Source organism: Aulonocara sp. 'chitande type north' Nkhata Bay, linkage group LG12 (genome assembly GCF_057382095.1).
Source record: "Aulonocara sp. 'chitande type north' Nkhata Bay isolate Kocher_YH1m ecotype deep benthic linkage group LG12, A_spYH_male_GT1.1, whole genome shotgun sequence".
In the NCBI taxonomy this organism is placed as follows: domain Eukaryota; kingdom Metazoa; phylum Chordata; class Actinopteri; order Cichliformes; family Cichlidae; genus Aulonocara; species Aulonocara sp. 'chitande type north' Nkhata Bay.
The window spans coordinates 17,936,035-17,956,292 of NC_141355.1; the positions used below are offsets into that span (position 1 = coordinate 17,936,035).

The 20,258-nt window shown below is 39.3% G+C and overlaps 1 protein-coding gene across 6 annotated transcripts in view; it reads left to right on the forward strand.

Annotated features, from left to right (window-relative positions):
* The window catches only part of LOC147317236 (multiple C2 and transmembrane domain-containing protein 1-like), a 138,114-nt gene that overhangs the window by 30,680 nt on the left and 87,176 nt on the right, over positions 1-20,258 (forward strand). For all 6 annotated transcript variants that reach the window (XM_086313996.1, XM_086313998.1, XM_086314001.1 and 3 more), the window contains exon 2: positions 15,414-15,534. In XM_086313996.1, coding sequence (XP_086170122.1) covers positions 15,414-15,534 — 121 coding nt within the window. The remainder of the gene's footprint in view (positions 1-15,413; positions 15,535-20,258) is intronic.

A 20,258-nucleotide genomic window follows, 5' to 3' on the forward strand; every position in this document is an offset into this window, starting at 1 on the left:
ACGTAGAAAAGGATCCTGGTGTTATTTGTTTCTCAGAAACAGTTCGTAACTTCCCTTCAACTCATTCATGTCACCTAAAAGGTAAACCTGTTTCTCCATCACCTGTTCAGCTCTGATGATTCAGTAAGGACATCTCCTGGTTTCATCTTCATGTTTCCCTCTCACATATCCAAACGGATATCATGACCAGCAGCTTTTACAGCCTTGGCTCCAGCAAACATCAGCTGATACTAGAAAGTAATATTAAATAAATTTTAACAACAGCTTTTCTCCCTTAAACGCGCTGCTGTTATTTATCCGCTGGTCTCCTGTTTCTAGCGCAAAGTGGGCGATAAACAAACAAGAAAGACGAGACTTGTGGCAGAAAAGCTGATCAGCTGATCATTGATCAGTTTCATGTTTGAAGTAATAACAGGAGAGGGAGGGGGAGTGAATGAAAGAAGTAGATGCAACTGAGCAGCAAAGACGGAATAATTCCAGCTTTGTGTCTATTTTTTAATTCCAGCTGAAGTACGGGACAAATTGCTTCCTTTTCACCTCGATATGGAACTCTGATGGTCAGTCCAGCTGTGGCTCAACATATCAGTTGTTAAGCTTAACGTGGAAATACTATGCAAACATTCAAGGATGAACTTACACACTTGCTTTACTTATCTGGGATAGTTTTCGCCGAGATGAAATGCTGCGGTTAGAAAGCATGTAGCGAGGCTCCAAATGCTCCAACAGACTGCTGACAGGTCTGGGAGACAACAGCCGCTCTATCACGTGACACATACTGCTCCGATGCGCCGAGCTGGGTTACGCCAAGTAGGGTGTTTTGTCTCTGGTGGGTTGACAGGTTGGGTTGGCAGCAGGGCGACCAGCTTGTCTGTCTGCAATGTCAGCAGCACTTGACACTCGTGGCTCAGTTTGTCAATGCACCAAATTTACTGGTGATAAACACATGGGGGAAACCTGCTAATGTTCCGCATGCCGCCAATATTTGTGTGTTTTAGTTCCGTAACATGATATTTTGTGTAGCCCTATTTTGAAGCTTCAACATTATTCTGGAGGGAAAAGTGACCAGCTTGGTGTATCTGGTTGTCTCTATCTTCCTGTGTTTAACTTTTATGTAGTCTTTAGAGCTTTTCAGGTGTCTTCTATTTATCTTTAAATTTAAATTAAATCTTTGTTTTTGCATTTCAGGATACCACTATCCTTCACGCTCTTGAAGTCGCTCTACCTTTACTCAATCTGTGACTCCCTTTTACTCGATTCACGTCCTCAGCCCTCGTCTCCCTGTCAGACCTTTGTTCTTCATTATTTATGGAGAGTGGCTGTGTTGTGGAACTGTCAGTTGCAGCTGATAAGAAATCTGCTCCGCTTGCATTAATTTCGACTGAACAGTCACCAAATTTGTGTCTGTCTCCGTCAGTCTTCCGGTGAATGTAATTTGTCACACCATTTGCCTTGTGTTAGAAGTCATAGCAAGGATAGGTTAATACAGTTGCATCAGAATGTGGTGTTAACACATTTAACACTTTTTATCCACACCAATGAGAGTTTCCCTTGAGGTACAAGAAGATGTCTCCACAGTAACACTCTGGGATGTGTTAGCTACTGCTGCTGGTGATCTGGGGGTGATTGACTTTGTTTAGATCCTGTTGCCTGTGATGCCATAACTATGATCAGCAAACAGATCAACATTTAATAAACGTCAAGGCAGGGAGCATTGAAAATATCCATAATACGCAGCGGACTCTTATTTTTTAAGTTTCTCTTTAACCCTATGATCAAATAATACTGTAATATTCTCAGCTAGGCTTTCAAATGTTTGAAATGATAGGAATAGATTTTGGACCACATTTGTTAAACACAGACCTGTGCTGTATAAATGCACATCAATGCACACTCACGATCTGCAGTTTAATCTTGCTCGGCACCTATTCTACCATTACCCAAAGTAGGCCAAGCCATGCAGCTCAGCCCTGACATCTGGTACAACTGGGAGGGAGGATCATGACACAGCTGTCAGGAATAATGGAAACTGGGTTATTGTTCTGAGTATGGAAATGAGAGCTGTAGAGTTGCATACAGAGGACACTGAGGATGACATTAAGAGTGATTATGGCAAGAAGCATATAATGACTCATAAGGGTACTTCTCCTTGATGGTGATTTTGTCAACAGGCTCTAACGGGAAAGAAGAGATGTTATCACTTTTTGATGTAAGATATTTATTGATAATTAACAAGGCTTTGAGCAGAGCCACTACTTTCCACTACTCCTGTTTTCTCCAGTTACTCAGTGCTGTAGCACTATCACTGAAGTTTAGGGCCACTGCGAGCATCAGCATAACTTTGTGCTGAACATTGGGGGGGGGGGGGGGGGATCTAGACAGAGATCAGATTTATTTAGATCTTTGTCTAAATAAATGTGGGTAAGTTCCCGGATGATTGAACATGCAACTGTTTTGCTGGTAATAATTGAAATGGGTAAAGAAAATCAACAACCTATTTATGCAAGATGATTCATAATTCTATGGGGTGGGGTGGGGTGGGGGGGGTTGTCATAACCCCCCTGGAAAGTACGCCCCTGACTGTGAGTGTAATTTAAATTTATGTAGACAAGCCGATTGGATCAGTTGTTAAAGACAAGGAACAAGAATGGAATGGGATTTGCTCGAGTATTTCTTGCATTGTCAAACATCTATGATATTTTTTGTTTAAGTCTTTTAAAATATTATTTGCATGTAGCTAATTTATTAACCTTATAATTTCATCCAAAAGAAAGAAAGACTGAGTGAAACAAGTAATATTTACTGTTCCAATTTTGGCAGGTACTAAAATTATGAATAATTAACCCTGTGTAGATTGAGAGACAGCAGGAAGTTTTAAGTAAGAGGCTAATTAAATTTCACACCCTTTTTTTTCAATCCACTTGCTCTAATTAACCAGACACTGTAAAGAAATGTTACGTCAAGGTGTCATGAAAGTCCCTTTAACTTGCTTTATTTCCAATGGCCAGCAGAGGGAGATTCCTCTTGATGCAAAACGAGGTCCAGTTGCTAAGAGGATGCTATCTCTTACTTGACCTATGACCTCAGTATATATTTTGTTAAAGAGTTTATGCTGTCAGTCACAAGCTTCAATACAGCTGCTTGATAAATATGTAAATATTTAACAATTATTTAAAATCAGTATTAGAGCAGTCTGTGCCTTAGTGTGTGGCTACTTTGTGATTGACAGGAAAGTCAAAGTGCCAGACTTGAGGCTTTTGTCACCTTGAACTCTCAGTAGAGCCCAAACAATTATTATTATTATTTTTTAAAGAGATCATCTTCTGAGAATTTGATGAGCAGCTATACTATGTCTGTTGTTGTTTAATTTAGATTTTTCACTACTGGACACTTTTTAATAAGACCCATATGCAGGCATATTGTTCTTCATGATCACTGAAGACATTGTATTTCTCTTTAGTTTTGTGTTGTTTACTTAAAAAATATATTTTCATTAGAACGTGCTAAGTCCTCCAAGGCAACTGCTTTCTTTTTCTCATCATCCATTATACTCTGAACAATAGCTTGGAGCTTACTTTTGCTAATATGTGTTTCTTGTAATGGCATCCATTGAATTTTAAAAGATTAATGCTGGGTTGCTGACAATTCCAGAAGGGCCATTACTTAATGAACGCCTCTTGGGTGTTCATTCATCTAGTTCCTTCATATCATAGCGTATAAAGAGTTATTGATTTCAGTCGTGGATCGAAGCATATCGATGACCGTAAGAGAATAATTCTCTGAAGTCAATCATCTGAACAACTGCTGAACTTAACAAGTGAAGAGTTTGCTGCCTAGAGAATTTAACAATGGCTGTTTTGATTAAACTGAGCCAATCATTAATTACCAAAGCCTATCAGAGTGAATCTATTTCAAACAAGTGAGGTTAAGGTGTCACTGCTTGCAATGTAGCATTTATGTCATGAGGAGTAAATGTTTAAACAAGCTTTACTTCAAAAACAGCTGCTGGCTTGTAGCTAACTGTAAGATCTGTATAGCGTTAGCTTTAGCCACTTTGCCTTTGTTAGCTTCTACGTTCAGCTGGGTGAGGCTGATTTAGGAATCTGATTAGGTTTGTTGTTACAAATAATCCTCCATGGTTTGCTTTGTGTCTTCACTCATAGTGAGGAGCAACCATGCTAGCAGGATGTTAGCATGTGGCTGTAATTGTCCCTGTGACTATTTGCCTGCTATGCACATGCTATGTGCATGCATGAAATGGACCAGCTCTAACTGTACAAATGGGGGGCCGACTGGTTGGTCACTATTCTGGTCCCCTGCCAGTCAGTCAGTGGATTTCTAGTGTTCATCTATTAATTTGACTGATGCATTTAACTAATACTGACACAGATCAAGCAAACCCATTCTCATTCACCTTTTTATTATGCTCTTAATCATTTGATTGCCTATTTATGTGACTATGGCTCTTCTGCACTGGGTTTTACATGCATAGCTGATAGACAGAATTATCTTTATCCCGGCTATTAAACCATTTTTGAGCCGCATGATAATACAATGGGAGGGGCAGGGGTTCATTTGGGCATATTAAAATCAAGTTCAATTGTAAACAAGTTTGGCATTGCTTCCATATGATATAATGAAGTTTTTTATTAATGCAAAGCGAATATTTTACACACCTGTAAATGTTTAAGCTATCATCAGGATCATCTGCATTATCTCTGTTCAATTAAGAGATTCATTATCCTAGTCAGAGGATAGAGAGTGAAGAAGCTTGCTCTTTGTGCAGTGGAGTTTTGGGCTCTTATTAAGAAAAGAAGCAGGAGAGACCTCATTATCTAGTTGAGTGGCTACTGGGTGTCTACCCACTTCACTGCACTGGCCCTGTGTTCTGTCACATTACATATTACCTGGCTGCACATACTCAGGAGAAGAGCGCCTCGGTAATGCCCCCGAGATAGTGGCATTTAATGGAATATCTTACTGGGCTGAGATAGTTTAATGAAGTACATTTTTCAAGGTTTTGTGACTACCATGGTGTGATGAGCAAGAGAAATATGTGTATATGTAATTTATCTACAATATTTTAATTAAAGTAATAATTAGTTTATTATATTTGAGGTGAAATGTGTTCTCGTGTAACTGATACTGAAATGCAATGTTAGACAGAAAGAATGCAGGATGAAAGAGAGCAGTGGAGAAAATTGTTTATTTTTATTTATTCAGTCACGAATTCTGTGAGCTGCTGACATTTGCAATCTTGACTAAAGCTGACTGAATGGAAATATGCCATATTTTTGCATACCTCCTGTGTACATTCAATAAGTAATGTAAAGCCTTTTATGATGCACAAATTTGTAATCACATTTTAAGGTGTCACAAGGATTGTTTCAACATCCCCTGAGTTTCTTTAACATGTTTCTGGCTGTGAATTATTTTTTTTCATTAATGTTTTCTTTATGCAAATTGTACCTTTTGCTTTGGGTCAAAATACACAAGACAAGGGCTGAAATAGTTGAAAGTGATTGTGATTAGGGCTGGGTATCGTCACTGATTTCTAGAATCGATTCAATTCCGATTCACAAGGTCCCGAATCGATTCGATCCACGATTCGATTTAATTCGATTCGATTCGATTTGAATCTGGGAAATTTTGACAGTCAGAAATATTATAATTCAGATCAGTACATTTACATATTTTTGTATCTATAAAAAGGAAGCTGACACACGCAAGACTTTATCAAAGGTGTGAGCATCACAGCAGATGCCTTTGTGTCAAAGTAGCTGAGGATAAAACAGAAAAACATGAAGGTCATTTTCCTGGCCTGGGATTTTATAAAAATATTCTGCAGTACATCAAAAACGAAACATTACCTCTGAAGTTACAGCGGTTTTATTAGAGACACGGCTAACCGTTTTGCATTTTGCATAATTTTAAAAAGTTTAAATTTGTTCAGAAGCCTATTGAACGGCAGAAATTAGGTTTTCTTTTCAGAAGTATATAAAACGGGAAAAAAAAACGTCGGCCGACAGCGCTGTGGTAGACTTGTGCGTAATAAGCAAGCGAATAATGAAGAAAACAGATTTTTAGACGGGAAACTGTTCTTGAAGTATAGAGAGAGAGAGAGAGAGAGAGAGAGAGAGAGAGAGAGCTGTGCATCGTGGTCAAAGCAAAACAGTAAAAGTCTGAGTGAATTCATGACGATGTTTATGTGAAGCGTAGTTTGGATCTTCTTTTGCTGCTGGTTCGGTCAATATTGTTTGGAGAGACATCAAACTAACAGCTTTAGAATCAGCACATAAAGGGCGTGAACACAAAGCGTGGACCCGCCGACAGATCAGAATCAGCGAGCTGTCGGCTTTCAGCCCCGACCGTGAGAAAGGCGACATCTAACTGATTCTGATCCGCTGGTTGCACTGTGTGTCTAACTCTTTGTGCAGAATCCCTGTACCTGCTCTCATTTACTGTTTTAGCTGTTTGGTGGTTGTTGAAATTTTGTGAGATTTCACCAGAGATTCTAGCATTTCGGGCAAAATAAATTTATATTAAAAAATCGATTCAGGATTTTAATGAATCGATTTTACGTTATCCAAGCCAGAATCGATTTTAATCGATAAATCGATTATAAAAACCCACCCCTAATTGTGATGCTTTCACGGTGTATATTGCAAATCATTTCAAATCACATTTGTGTCAGATCTTTCTTGCAGAAAAACAACTTGGCTTTGAAGATATGTACATACAGCTGGAAGCAACCTGTCTTCTTCTACACAATTTCCCTCCCCCATATCGACTATAATTAGATCAAGTACATAAAAGACAGATTTCTAGCAATTCATCAGCCTGCACTGGCAAACCAAGAGCCTTCCTGTCCTTATGTGTACATATTTACAAGTGTACACGTATGTGTTCACAGATTTATGGGGTAGAAAGTGCAAACCACTGTATTCAGTGTGTACAAATTATATATGTGATGGCATCAAAGCTAATTGTCCCTGGGGGAGTTGCTATATTATGTTTTTTGGTGCTGTAATACTTTTTGGGGAAAAGGCATGGCAGATGCAGAGCACAGACCTGAGAAGCAGTTTAAGAGTTTTATTATTGTCTCTGAGATGAATGTGATGTAAAAGAATGGATGTGTCACATCAAGGATGGATGAAAGCAGGTTGTTACTGAGGCAGACTGGTGGCCGTGCAGGTGGGAAGATTCGCAGGTAATGGCAGAGAATGAAGGTGATGGAGAATGAGCTGGCAGGAGAGTGAAGTAGGTGAATGAGATGAGATGGAAGACAGGTTGATATTAAAAGGGGGATGCTGGCTGGTACAAGGGGGATCTGGGCATAGTGAATGCACTGGCTAAAAGGTAGGGTGCAAACAGGGAAGGAAACAAGGAAACTAAAGTGGTCTGAGAGTGTCTGGTTGAGAGTGGATTGTTCGCTTTGGAAAACAAATTGCAAATTGTTCTCAAACATTAAACTAAGGTAGCTTTTTTTCACATGCCTGCATAAGGCTCAGATTCAAGCTCTTAGGGAAACAAATAGTAGACAAGAGTTACAGGCTTCAGTAATATTAGGCATGTTTTTAGAACAATATTTCCAAGTTAGTTACAAGTGTGTGCACAGAAATGTACATATTTCCAATCAAAGAACATGTTACCTTAACTGTATCAGTCTTTCCATGTGGCTTAGCACCATCATTTTGTGGTTAGCAAGAGTTTTTATTCACTCTGGCAACAAATACAGTTAAATCCCACTTATAAAACACTGGACGTCTAGGTGTCATATTGTATCGTTGAGTATGACAGCGGTCTACTCACCACCACCACTGAGATTCTGTGGCTGGAATTCTTCTGTGGTCTTGTCCAGTTAATTGTGTGTATAATTAAGTAATTCTTATTCTTGTTAACTCCTATGGCTCCTGAAACCGGACATTTGGGAATCTTTACTTCGTTTTTGTACGTCACATAAATGCAGGAAACAGGAAAAAGAGTGAATGTTAGAGTGATTATTGTCTGTGCTTTGCTTTGCCTGCCCCAAGAGACCCAGAACACAACCTGCTTCACCAAAATACATGTTTGAGTCTATTTGCATATTTGCTCAATAAATAGGTGACGAGGTTAACAGATGAGGTCCGGCAGGAGTTTCTGTAGGCTGTGATGTCCACAGACAACAATCTGTGGTGAGAGTAGGGAGCAGGTGGAACAGAGTCTGCAGAGGTGGAGGTATGCTGTCAAGGAAAAAACAGAATAAAACTCAGTAGAAGCAAAACACCATACATGCTTGTGAATGAGTGAGATAGGTGGAAAGGTGAAGATGCAAAAAAGTAGAGGTAGTGAAGGTGGATAATTTAAAAAACCTGGGGTCAACCTAACAACAGACAGAGCACTATAAAAGTAAAGAAGAGACTGCAGGCAGGGAGGAGAGGATGGAGGCGAGTGTCAGAGGTGATTTGTGACAGAAGGATAGCAGGAGGAATGAAAGGGAAGCTTGACAAGCCTTTAGCGAGACGGTGGCTTTGACAGAAAGAAAGAAAGAAAGACAGAAAGATGGGAGGCAGAGCTGGAGGTGGTAGAGTTGAAGATGTTAAGAGTTTTGTTGGGAGTGACCAGGAGGGACAAGATTAGAAATGAATACATCAAAGGGACAGCTCAGGTTGAACAGTTTGGGGACTTAGTTAGAGAAGCAAGGCTGAAATGATTTGGACATGTGCAGAGGAGGAATAGTGGATATACAGGACAAATGGAGTGAGATGATCCGATGTTGTGACTCCTAAAGGAAAAATCAGAAAAAGAAGTACTTCTGTAGCACAGTAACCATTCTGACTTCTCCTTGCTTACATTTTAAATAAGCCTCTATACTTAAGGACACAAATAAAATGAACTTTTTGCTCTTTTTACTATCTTTTGTGAGGTGCATAATGAGAAAAACATAAAAATAAATAAATGCCCCGCAACAGCTTAAGTTAAGTTTAAAGATGGATGGTTGGATGATCATTTCTCTGTTGTCAAAAAGAAGTGAGTGTGCAGACAGGACTTGGTGAAATAAAAATGGAAATATTTCAATGGACAGAAAGAAGTGGCATCTCTGCTAAGAGAAGAAGAACTGCCATAAACTTTCTTGTTAATGGCCAAAGCAAGATTAGGTTATTCTTATGCAGGAGTGGCTGCAGAGCCTGGAAATTACCTGTCATCACAGTGAGAAATGAGCACATGGCTCCACACACTGCCCACGGCTAAACACAGGCTTCCTCCTCCATAAAGACACCACTGTCATGACATACAACCCAGGATGAAAAAAAATATGACTCTGGTTGATATCCCACATGGGGAGTTTTCTAAGCAGCTGTGTTGCTTTACCAGTCTGCCCTTTAAATGCGAAGCGAGAACTCTTATAAATCTTTCCCGATGGGACATGTTTCTCTTATTTCACACGGCAGTCGAGATTAAATTGCAGGGCACCGCTTCAAGATTCAAACAACAGCACAGCGATGTCATATATAAAACAGTGTTCGGTGAAATGTCACTCTCTACCATCAGTGTCAGTAAACAGCAACTATTTTAAGTCACGGCTGGGGTGCTAATGAAAGGGAACAAGAGGAGCAAAGTTCACTTGATACTTTCTGATTACTGGCATACATAGCAGGTGCGTAGTACTTAATGTGTCAGGTATTATTAAAATTTGGTGGGAAGGAGTTATTATAGCAACAACTCCTAAACGTCCCACCTGTTGGGCTAGCCTTTCCCATGGGAAATTACCGTGACTTTCCTACCGTGTTACTCGTGATACATGAGCTTCTAGCAGCAGAGGGACTGATAATAATGACACATAATTATCATAGTTTTGTCATACATGTTTAAACCTATGGCATGCGAGTTGGCTTATTGAAGCTGGCAGTTTCATTCAGAGCCTGGGAAGTATCTGGGGGGATTTTATGAGACCAGGTTTTCCTTATGCAGAAATATAACATAATATAAATATATACACATTTACTAGAAGAATGCTTGACACCGAGGAGGACGTGGATGAGCACTTTCTTTGTAAAAAAGAAGATTCCAGACAGGAGATGGTCATATGACCCTTTCAGGCCTGCGCTAAATAGTTTGAGCTCACCAGATAAATGGTAAATGGCCTGTATTTATATAGCGCTTTACTAGTCCCTAAGGACCCCAAAGCGCTTTACATATCCAGTCATCCACCCACTGGTGATGGCAAGCTACATTGTAGCCACAGCCACCCTGGGGCGCACTGACAGAGGCGAGGCTGCCGGACACTGGCGCCACCGGGCCCTCTGACCACCACCAGTAGGCAACGGGTGAAGTGTCTTGCCCAAGGACACAACGACCGAGACTGTCCAAGCCGGGGCTCGAACCGGCAACCTTCCGATTACAAGGCGAACTCCCAACTCTTGAGCCACGATCGCCCCAACTCTAGAAGGATACGCTCCAAAATATCGGAGTGCATGTGTCAGGGAAGGTTATGAGTCACTGTAAACAACCAGTTGACTTTTTCTATTAATGGTTGCCACGTTGCCATCTGAGCTTTTAGCTTATTTTCTTTTTATAAGTCTGAGACTGAAAACAGAGATTCTGGAGCAACATGTTGACCTAAAAAAAAAAAAGAGTTTCCGCTTTAGAACAAATTCTAAAGATAAAAATTTGTGTTCATTTCCAATTATCTGTTCAAAAGTGTCATTGATTTTAAGCTGCTTACTTTAAGTTCTGTTATATAGACTTTGCACTCCTGAGCCTTTTACTCTGATCATGCTGCTGCCTTATATATGTGGACCAGTGGGAGTTTTGATGCACTGTAACTTAAAGTGGGGAAGAGTCAATAGAAAGTGAGGGCGTTTGACTAAGTGGTTTGTGTGGCATTATAGCATGTCTCAGAGCTCAGCTGAAGCTCTGTGCTATCCTCTAGGACTGTAAACAACACATACACACTATTTGCACTGTGTGTATCTGGTGGTTGCTGGTGTACAGTAAACTCCAGCTGTCTAAATCTAGGTGTCTCTGGTGCATTCTGTATCATCAGCTCTCCTCTATTTTGTAGCTGTGAAGAAACTGGGAACAGAAATACATGTACAGTACATGGCATCAATATTTGTAAAACTTTAGTTGTGTTACCTACATTGTTTTTGATTCTGGAACGCACTTATCCATGCCATCCATGCACACACACAAACAAAGACACACACAAGATTAATTCATGTACAGTATAGAAGCTACTTTCGGCTGCTCCCTGTTCACAGCATGTAACTGGCAGTTTTACGTCTGATGCCCTTTATGATGAAACCGTTCCTAAACCTACTGTCTTTTGTCTTTTGCTCTGAAATGAAAGGGCTGGTCCTCTGCGGCTAGAGTGAGACAGGAAAATAGGCCATCGTAGGTATTCTTTGGTTCTCTCTCAGCTTCAAGGAGTCATTAAACATGGAGAAGCTGGAGTGTGATGGATCTTGGTGGTCTTTCCTTTTTCTTCTCTCCGCTCCTCATGGCGGTTTCAGTCTTTGTGAATATACATTGTTTCTCACCCGAAATGCTTGTTTAGAGGGAAGGGCCCGAGTTCTGCTGGATTCAGGGGACAGAACAGAAAATAGATTCTCTCTGCTGAGTCTGTCCCAGTTGATGGAGCGTGATCACTAAACAAAACAGTTGCTTCCAAACTCAAAATCTGGCTTTGTGAGCCATACCTCCTCTTAATGTTTTCATTTAAAACCACAGAGTGTCACGTTTAGTGGAAAATCCAGTCCTCAAACACAGACTTCTGAACAACCTTAATTAGAGCATAAACTGAAAAGCTAGTGCGCCACGTGGGGGAAATATTTAGGAGGGAAATAGTAAAATGCAAGAGGCGCTGAGAAAAACTGAAAGCTTAAATACACACATGAGGTAATTAGGGAGAGAGGACACAGCTGGAGGTCAAAGCTCCAGGATTATGACACAGAGTCAAAAGAATAAAGTCCTGTCACAATTATTAGCTCATTAGTTCATCATTACTTGTAATATTCTACAATATGCTGCAGTGATGTGCTTTTCCCTGTCAGAATTACTTTTCTACATCATTAGATTTTTGTTAGATCCCTAACATCATTGTTATAGCTGCAAAGTTAAAAGAAGCTGCACAGGATAAGTGGTGTAAATAGCATGCTAGCAGCATATCAGTAGCAGCAGTGACTGAACTGCTCACTGTGTATACTCTAGTGATTACGGGAAAACCCATTCAAAAGGTTGAAAATCGAGCACAATTTGATGTGCAAGTCAAACCAAGGTAAAACCAATGTGGCGTGTTCATTTAAAATCCATTGAAAACCGCTACCTGTGTTTTTCAATAACCGAATCGTATTTTAAATGTTGCCAAAAATGTGCTGCACACACCAGGCAGAGAGAGATGGTCTGTGGGGGCAGCATCCCTGATTTCACAAATCCTGTTTTTTGCACAAGATTGTAATTGTGCATAAACCAGAAGTGTAAAAATGTTTTTTTTGGTTAGATTTAAGTTTTAATCTGAATCCCAAGTTGGTATGCATCCAATGCAGAAACAAAATTGTTTGCAGCAGTAGTATTAATGTTCTGTCAGATAGAAAAGTCACTACATAATATCTTAGCAGTACTTCAAAGCATGGCTTAGCTCTGGTCGACACTGTGTTAAGATTTTGTTCAAACATCATAAATGTCTCCTACTATTTTACAAAAGACAGCAAATCTTGTAATCCTAGTTTACTTTCTTCATTTATTACTTAAGAGGTATTTTTAGGTTTAAACTATTTTCGAAACAGCTAATGGTGAGCTTGTACATGCAACAAAAAGTGATCGTCATTATGTATCTGTTTGTTTTCGTCTTTTTTAATGAGCATTGTAACTTGGCAGCACCTTTGTGTGTTGGTTTGGTCTGGTTGTTTTGTTCTAACAGAGACTTGACTGTTACTCCATGTACTGTACTGTTGCTCACTCAAGCAGGCAGTGCTATCAGCAAATCATTTAAACCCTGTGTTCTGCAGTTGTGTGTGCAAGTGTGTGTGTTTGTATGATTTCATATACAAAGAAGAAAACAACATGTGAAGTGGCATTTTCCTTGGGCACAGCATGACCGAGGATTTCCACTGTTTTCTTAATCGTTGTGTGTTGACTCTGTGTGCCTCTGTGTGTCTCTTTGTCACTGTTTGTTAGTCACGTTTAAAGATAAAGGGCTTAATGTTACGTTGTTCGACCCCCACATCTTTTGTGCAACCCTGTTGGCTATATCCATGCACACATGCGGTTCAATTTCAGTGACTTACATGAACCGTTGACCCCAGTGCAGCTTAAACTCCTGTCAGTCTGTATTCACTGAGCTGGTACAACTGTTACAAAACAAACTATTTATTTTGTTCGACTTATTTAAGGTTCCTGTTTTCTCCAAAGCACTGTCTGTATTTATCTTTTCCTCAGTTTTTTATTTTATTATATTTCATTTTTTGCTTTTTTGACAGAAGATTTTATCTCAAAGTGTTACACAGGACCCAGTGTCTCTGTCAGTTACTGTGGCTTTGACTTCTTTATGAAGACTGTGCCATATTTGAGTAATTATTGGTGAATTATTGCTGTAAATGTTAAACTGGTAATAATATTTGCCATTGATGCATGTGTTCAGTTATTGTTTGGAACACAAAGATCTATTTGTATTTTTGGAATATGTTGATACTTCTTAAAGTGGAAAGAAAATACTAGAAAATATAAGTAACTATGACAGAAGCTGCCAGAGAGAGGATAGAAATTCAGGAAACAAAGTTTCAGGATGCAAAAAAAAAAAAAAAGAACTTCTAAAAATAAAACACCCTGCACAAAGCTGGCAGGAGAATACAGAAAGTCATGGTGGGAAAAATGGAGCTAACTCAACTGAAACAAACAAGAGAAAGCAGGACAAACAAAAGGAGGTCGACCCCACAAAGATGGGAAAGCCCTGACTATATAATGTGTGTGTGTGTGTGTGTGTGTGTATGTATATGTATATATATATTTATTTATTTATATATATATATATATATATATATATATATATATATATATATATATATATATATATATATATATATATATATATATATATATATATATATATATACATGTATGTATGTATGTATATGTATACATACAGCTCCACCCAGGAAGAGAGGAGACAAAGAAAACCAAAACGAACAATAACAAAACCTGTAGCCAGCGTGGGCCAACCAGAGAGACACGGGGACCATCACAACCTGTCTGTCATCAGCAACCATGTCATGTTCAAAATCACTTAAAATGACCTTTACAGTATTCCACCTTCTGATGCTCAGTTTGAACCTCAGTATGTGATCTTTACCATGTCTACATTTGATTGCTTAATTGGATTAGTTCACAAGCAGCTAAAGAGGTGCACTGGTAATGAAGTTACCAGTGAGTGTATAGTGCTGTAATATAGTCAGATTACTGTGTAAATATAAGTGAGGAAAATTGGTGTTGTTGAAATAAAAGTTGATAAGAATATAATTGGTTAGGGAAGGAGAGCTTGTATGTGACAATGTTGATACAGAACAAGCTCAAGAGTGTATTTTCTCCTTTTTTTTTCCCCATTTGCATGTCTCATTCTCTCATTCTCCCAGTGGCCCACTAGCATTTTTCTGTCTTTATTTTTAGCTTCATCTCAGAGTATGATAGCTGGTGCGATGTGACAGAAGTCCCCCCCCCCCCCCACACACACACACACACAAGATACATCAGGGTAGTAGAATAATATGTACCAAATACTGATAAACAAAGGCAAGTGTCATGGATTTCAGCGTAGCCTGGTGCAACATGTGGCCTGCAAATGGGCTTTATGGCCAATCACGTTTACAGCCAGTGGGGATTTCCTGTCACAGTGGAGAGCTGCACTGACGTGTAAAGCCACAGAGATTACCCTTTCCAGCAGCAGGATTTTTGGAGGCTGCAGACGGGGGTACATGCTTTCTATGCTCACACTACACGTGACGTACTGTATATTATGTAATTATTTTCTAAAGCATGAGCATTTCTTATTTTTATCTTTTCAGTGTATAACGATGTTGTAGAAAACAAATGTCATTTCTAAAAGACCCCAAAAAGCCCAAACCTTTGTTTTTGTAACATAGTGTTATTCTTCAGAGATCTATTCAGAAATCTCTTTATTTGTTATTTATTGAGAAACATTTTTGCAGCTATTTCTTGGGTCCAATCTTATATGTGCAAGCAGATTGTGATGTTGACTAGAATTAAGTTGGACTAAAAATACCTTGCGATTATTTCTGTTTTTGTTTCTTCTGGCTTTTTTTTTATTCCTAATTGCAATGGGTGTCTTATTTATTTTGTCACTTCTTATTTTCTCTGTGTGTGTGTGTGTCTGAAGCATATTACTGAAGCAAACTAACCTGGGCACTGTCTTATCTTCACAGGGCATCAATATTGTGGGGCCCAGTAATGTAGAGCCCCCGCCTCAGCCTCCTCCTCCAGCCATGTACCAGCTGGATATTGTCCTAAAGAAAGGGAAAAACCTGGCCATCCGAGATCGAACAGGTAGGAGAAATTCCTCGAGAATATTCAGGTTTATGTAGAGTTACAGTGGGAAATGCTTTATCTGGTTTCTGTTTGCCCCATCAATTAAAAGTTACCCTGTGCAGCAATTAGCACAGGCAGCATCTAGAACGCCTGGTTTGAAATCCTACTGTTTCAGGCTAAAAGAAAATCTGTGACTTTCTGGATTCTTTTATTCAAAACCAAAAATGAATGGTGTTACAATTATTGCCGGTGTGTCTAAAAGTATTTAGACTCACATTAGAGTGAACTTAGATACTCCCAGTAGCAGATAAAATGTTAGACAACTACCGTAAATAAGATAAGTAGTCCTGGATGATAGTGAAGCAACTGTACTATGTGACTGCTTTTATTAGTCCATGGAGGTGCTTCTACATGAACAATAGTGTCCATATATTTTCTGATAAAGAAACATGTACACCACTTTAAAACTGTTATTTATGTGTTCAGGACTTCAGTAGCTCTATGTTAGAGAGAAACATGCTGAATCAGGCTTTGGCCCAAGAAACAGCCTCAGTGGTATGTTGAGGTTTTAAGTAAATGAATAAATTGTTGGCTTTAGTTCTTTAATAGGAGTAAGAAAAATATGGAAAATCATCTGAATTACTTTGTTTTCTTTAGGCTTATTGGCTATTTTTACACACTCAAATCATCTCTTTTTTTTTTATCTCCCTTTTATTTACTCACTGACCTCCATGTATTCTTTTTTAAATCACACATCACAATCCATTTTCCATATGTGATGTCAGATTGATTTAGTAGAAACGATTTGGCGCATTCCTCATGCATGTGAGCATGAAAACAATTCAGCTCTGGGTTAAACTAGGCCATTGTCACATTTGGAGCCTAGACGAGTGATTCTAATGTGATTCTTCTGGTTTCTTTTGTGTAATAAGATGAAATCGTACCATAGGCGCTTCCCTTGGCTACTGAGCGTGAGCAAGACCTGCAGTGTAAAGACTACACACTGCTGTATTGTAAGCGATGACTATAGAGAATGTAAACTAGAAACACTAAGTTAGAATTTATTTAGTTTTGCACCAGAGTAAAAGATACTAACTCATCTTAAACAAATGGTAAATGGCCTGTATTTGTATAGTGCTTTACTAGTCCCTAAGGACCCCAAAGCGCTTTACACAACCAGTCATCCACCCACTGGTGATGGCAAGCTACAATGTAGCCACAGCCACGCCTGACAGAGGCGAGGCTGCCGGACACTGGCGCCACCGGGCCCTCTGACCACCACCAGTAGGCAACAGGTGAAGTGTCTTGCCCAAGGACACAACAACCGAGACTGTCGGAGCCGGGGCTCGAACTGGCAACCTTCCGATTACAAGGTGAACTTCCAACTCTTGAGCCACAATCAAACGTTTGCCTGCTTCTCTGGAGCTGGAGTATGTGATTTAATGTAAGGTGGATATGCTCAGCTTTAACACATCATAAACTCTCACAGACTCTCACAGTGGATTGCATGGTGAAGGATGCTGAAGTCTCATTAGTGGCTGTAGCAGTCACCATGACAACAGATCAGAATGAGCTGCCTTTGTCTCTCCTATGCATTTTGCCTGACTACCTGTCCACCCAGATAATGAGCACTGAGGTGCTGAGCTCACCTGTCCTGTTTTAGCCCATCAAGACAGCTCATTAGAGACACAGAGAGAGACAGGTAGAGAAAGAAAGAGAGAGAGAAAGGAATATAACCTAGGAGTGGAATGAATGGAATATTAGCAAAAACAACAATAAGTGCTGTTTCGTCTCACAGTCTTTAGCCAGGGTGTCTTCCTCCTAATATTTACAATGGCACATCTTAACTCTTGGCCTGTATTACCGGGATGTTTACTTTCCCCCCCTTTAAACAGCAGGAAATAGGTAAACTGAAGAATACAGAAAATGATTTTCTATTTGCACATCTCTCTAGGTTCCCTTCTCATTCATGTGTCCTGAAGTAGAGCAGGATTATCAAATAAAGGGAGTTTACTGCAAGAAGCAATTTAATTCTGCTACTTATTGATTCACTAAAAGCTCTGGCATGAATTATAAATGTTACAAATAGTCTGCAGTTTGTCAGCAAAAAAACAACAAAAACCAAAAGAAATTTGTTTTAAAAACTTTTAATTGTGCATAGCAGAACTGTAAGTGAAAACAATAAAATTATTTTAATTAGACTACAAGTCTGAAGTATTTTGGAGTGCTAGACTTTGTTAATTTAAGCAGACTGTTAACAATGCAGAGCTTCACACGATATAACAGGAGGATACTGGTAAAAGAAAAGGTGAAATGTTTTGTTTGTCACCTTAGTGCTGATCCATGCATCAAAGTGATGGATGCACTCAGACAAGGTTGACTTGGAAGACAGAAAAGAGAGTGAGGACAGGGGTTCAGTGCCGTGTCCTCCTTTATCCCCTTTGCTCTTTAAAGAAACAGGCTCGATAGATTTCTAGAGATGTGCTGCCTTAACAAAATTTCCCTCCTTTGAGGAAATGAAAGCAAGGAAAATACAAACAATATACACTGGTTTGAAAAACTGTTTGCCCCCCCCCCCCCCCCCCCTTCTGATTCCCTAGTGTTTTGCATATTTGTCACACTTACATGTTTCAGATCCTCACACTAGTGTAAATTTTAGACAAAGATAACCAGAGTAAATACAAAATGCAGTTTTTAAATGATGATTTCTATTATTAAGAGAGAAAAGTCATCCAAACCTATTTGGTCCTGTGTATAAAAAAAAAAGTAACTGCGTCTCTTGTTAAATCGTGAATTAACTGTCACTAAGTTCAGTTTCACTAAACACACTCAGGCCTGATTACCAGCTGACCTGTTAGAACCTGTCTGACAAACTGAAGCTAAAAGATCTCAAAAATCAACACATCATGGCACGATCTAAAGAAACACCTGAGAAACAAAGACACTGACATCTATCAGTCTGGAAAGGGTTACAAAGCAATATCTAAGGCTTTGGGGCTCCAGTGAACCACAGTGAGAGCCATTATACACAAATGGATCAAACTTGGAACAGTGATGAAGCTTCCCAGGAATGACCGGTTGAACAAAATTACTCCAAGAGCACATCGACAACTTATCCAGGAGGTCAAAAAAGAACCCAGAACAACATTAAGCTTCACATGTCTCACGTAAAGTTAGAGTTCATGATTCAACAATAAGAAAGAGACTGGGCAAAAATGGCAGCCATGAATTCCAAGATGAAAACCACTGCTGACAAAAAAGAACGTGTGTGCGTGTGCGTGTGTGTGTGTGTGTGTGTGTGTGTGTATATTTATATAGTGCAAAGACATCCAGGATTCATCCAGGATTAAAAAATAACTTGTCAGGTGTTAAATGAAAAAACATTTCAGTATTTTTATCACAGTAAAACTCTCAACATTCTCTCATTTACATGTACAGAGTAAAATTATTTTATAAATTGTCACCAGGGGAGTGCTTTTTGCCTTCAGCTTTAAAAGTCTGATAGCATGTGTGGGCAAGCAGCGTGGACACACAGGTTGTGAAGTTGATAACTCGAGAATGAGAAGAAGTAGGAGTTTGAAATTGATACCGTAGGTGTATCTACTAAAAATCTTGGCCAAGTTTGAATCTGGTGACCTTGACTTCAAGATCAGAGGTGAGAGGTGAATGCAGTAACTCGAGAACAAGGCAATGTAGGATTTTGAATCTGCTAGGATGCTCAGAGGCAACACTGGCAGCTGCCAGTGTGTTTTTTTGTGCTTTTATAAACCAATATACATGTGTATTAATGAAGAAGAAACAGAGCAGTCTGTTATGAAAGCTGAAGCTTCTACAATTTTACATCTGCCTATTATGCTTAGTTTAATGGGTGAAAATAACCTGACCATTATCATATTTCTGAAAAAAAATCTAGTTCTTAGAGTCCTAGCCTCATCTTAGCTGTCATATATGATAGCTCAGTGATGAGGTCAGTTGAAAATGTCTGCCTCTAATTCCCTGTGTTTGACCCAAAGGTGAAGCCCATCAGAATCTAAAACATAACAGATATAACATCCTGCATTTCACTGTTTTAGATGTTATGCTTACTCACAAGGAAAATCTGAACCTTGACATGAGAAAATCTGGTCATAAAAGAGGCGACTGAAGTGCTATAGGACGATAAAGATGTAGTTGTCGCAGTTAAACATGTTTGGTTGAGTAGTTTTTGTGCAAACTCTGGTTAAGCTGTGCTTGATTTCTCTAGCTTTTCAAAGACACCATATAGTTGTCATTTCAGCATCTGCATATCTGAGTAGTAGTGGTTACTCCTGCACGTTTCTCCTGTGCTGCACTTCCTCTTGACCTATCTTTCTCTTGCTTTTCAAGTACTGAAGGATAATTATGTGGTGCACATATTTAGCTGTATTGCACTGAAGTTATTTAGTATAGTTTCATTTGGATGCTGAAAATTAAGTGTTGCAATTAGAAAACCTTCCTTTTGAAAAGCGTTTCCTATCATCAGCATTCAGCTCTCAGAAATAACTGTGCAGTTTCACATTTGTATTGTAAATGCAGACAGTCTCTGTCTGTTATAAACACATGTTTGAGATGCCGGTCGGTAGATCTCCCACATAACATTGCAGTTTTTGGCTCTGAATATTTCAGCTGATGGCCACAAAAGCACAGGGGACTTTCAACCTTTATTGCCAGTTTTATGTCTATCAGTCATCCCTGATTTTAACTTGTGCACAGCCACAAAATGC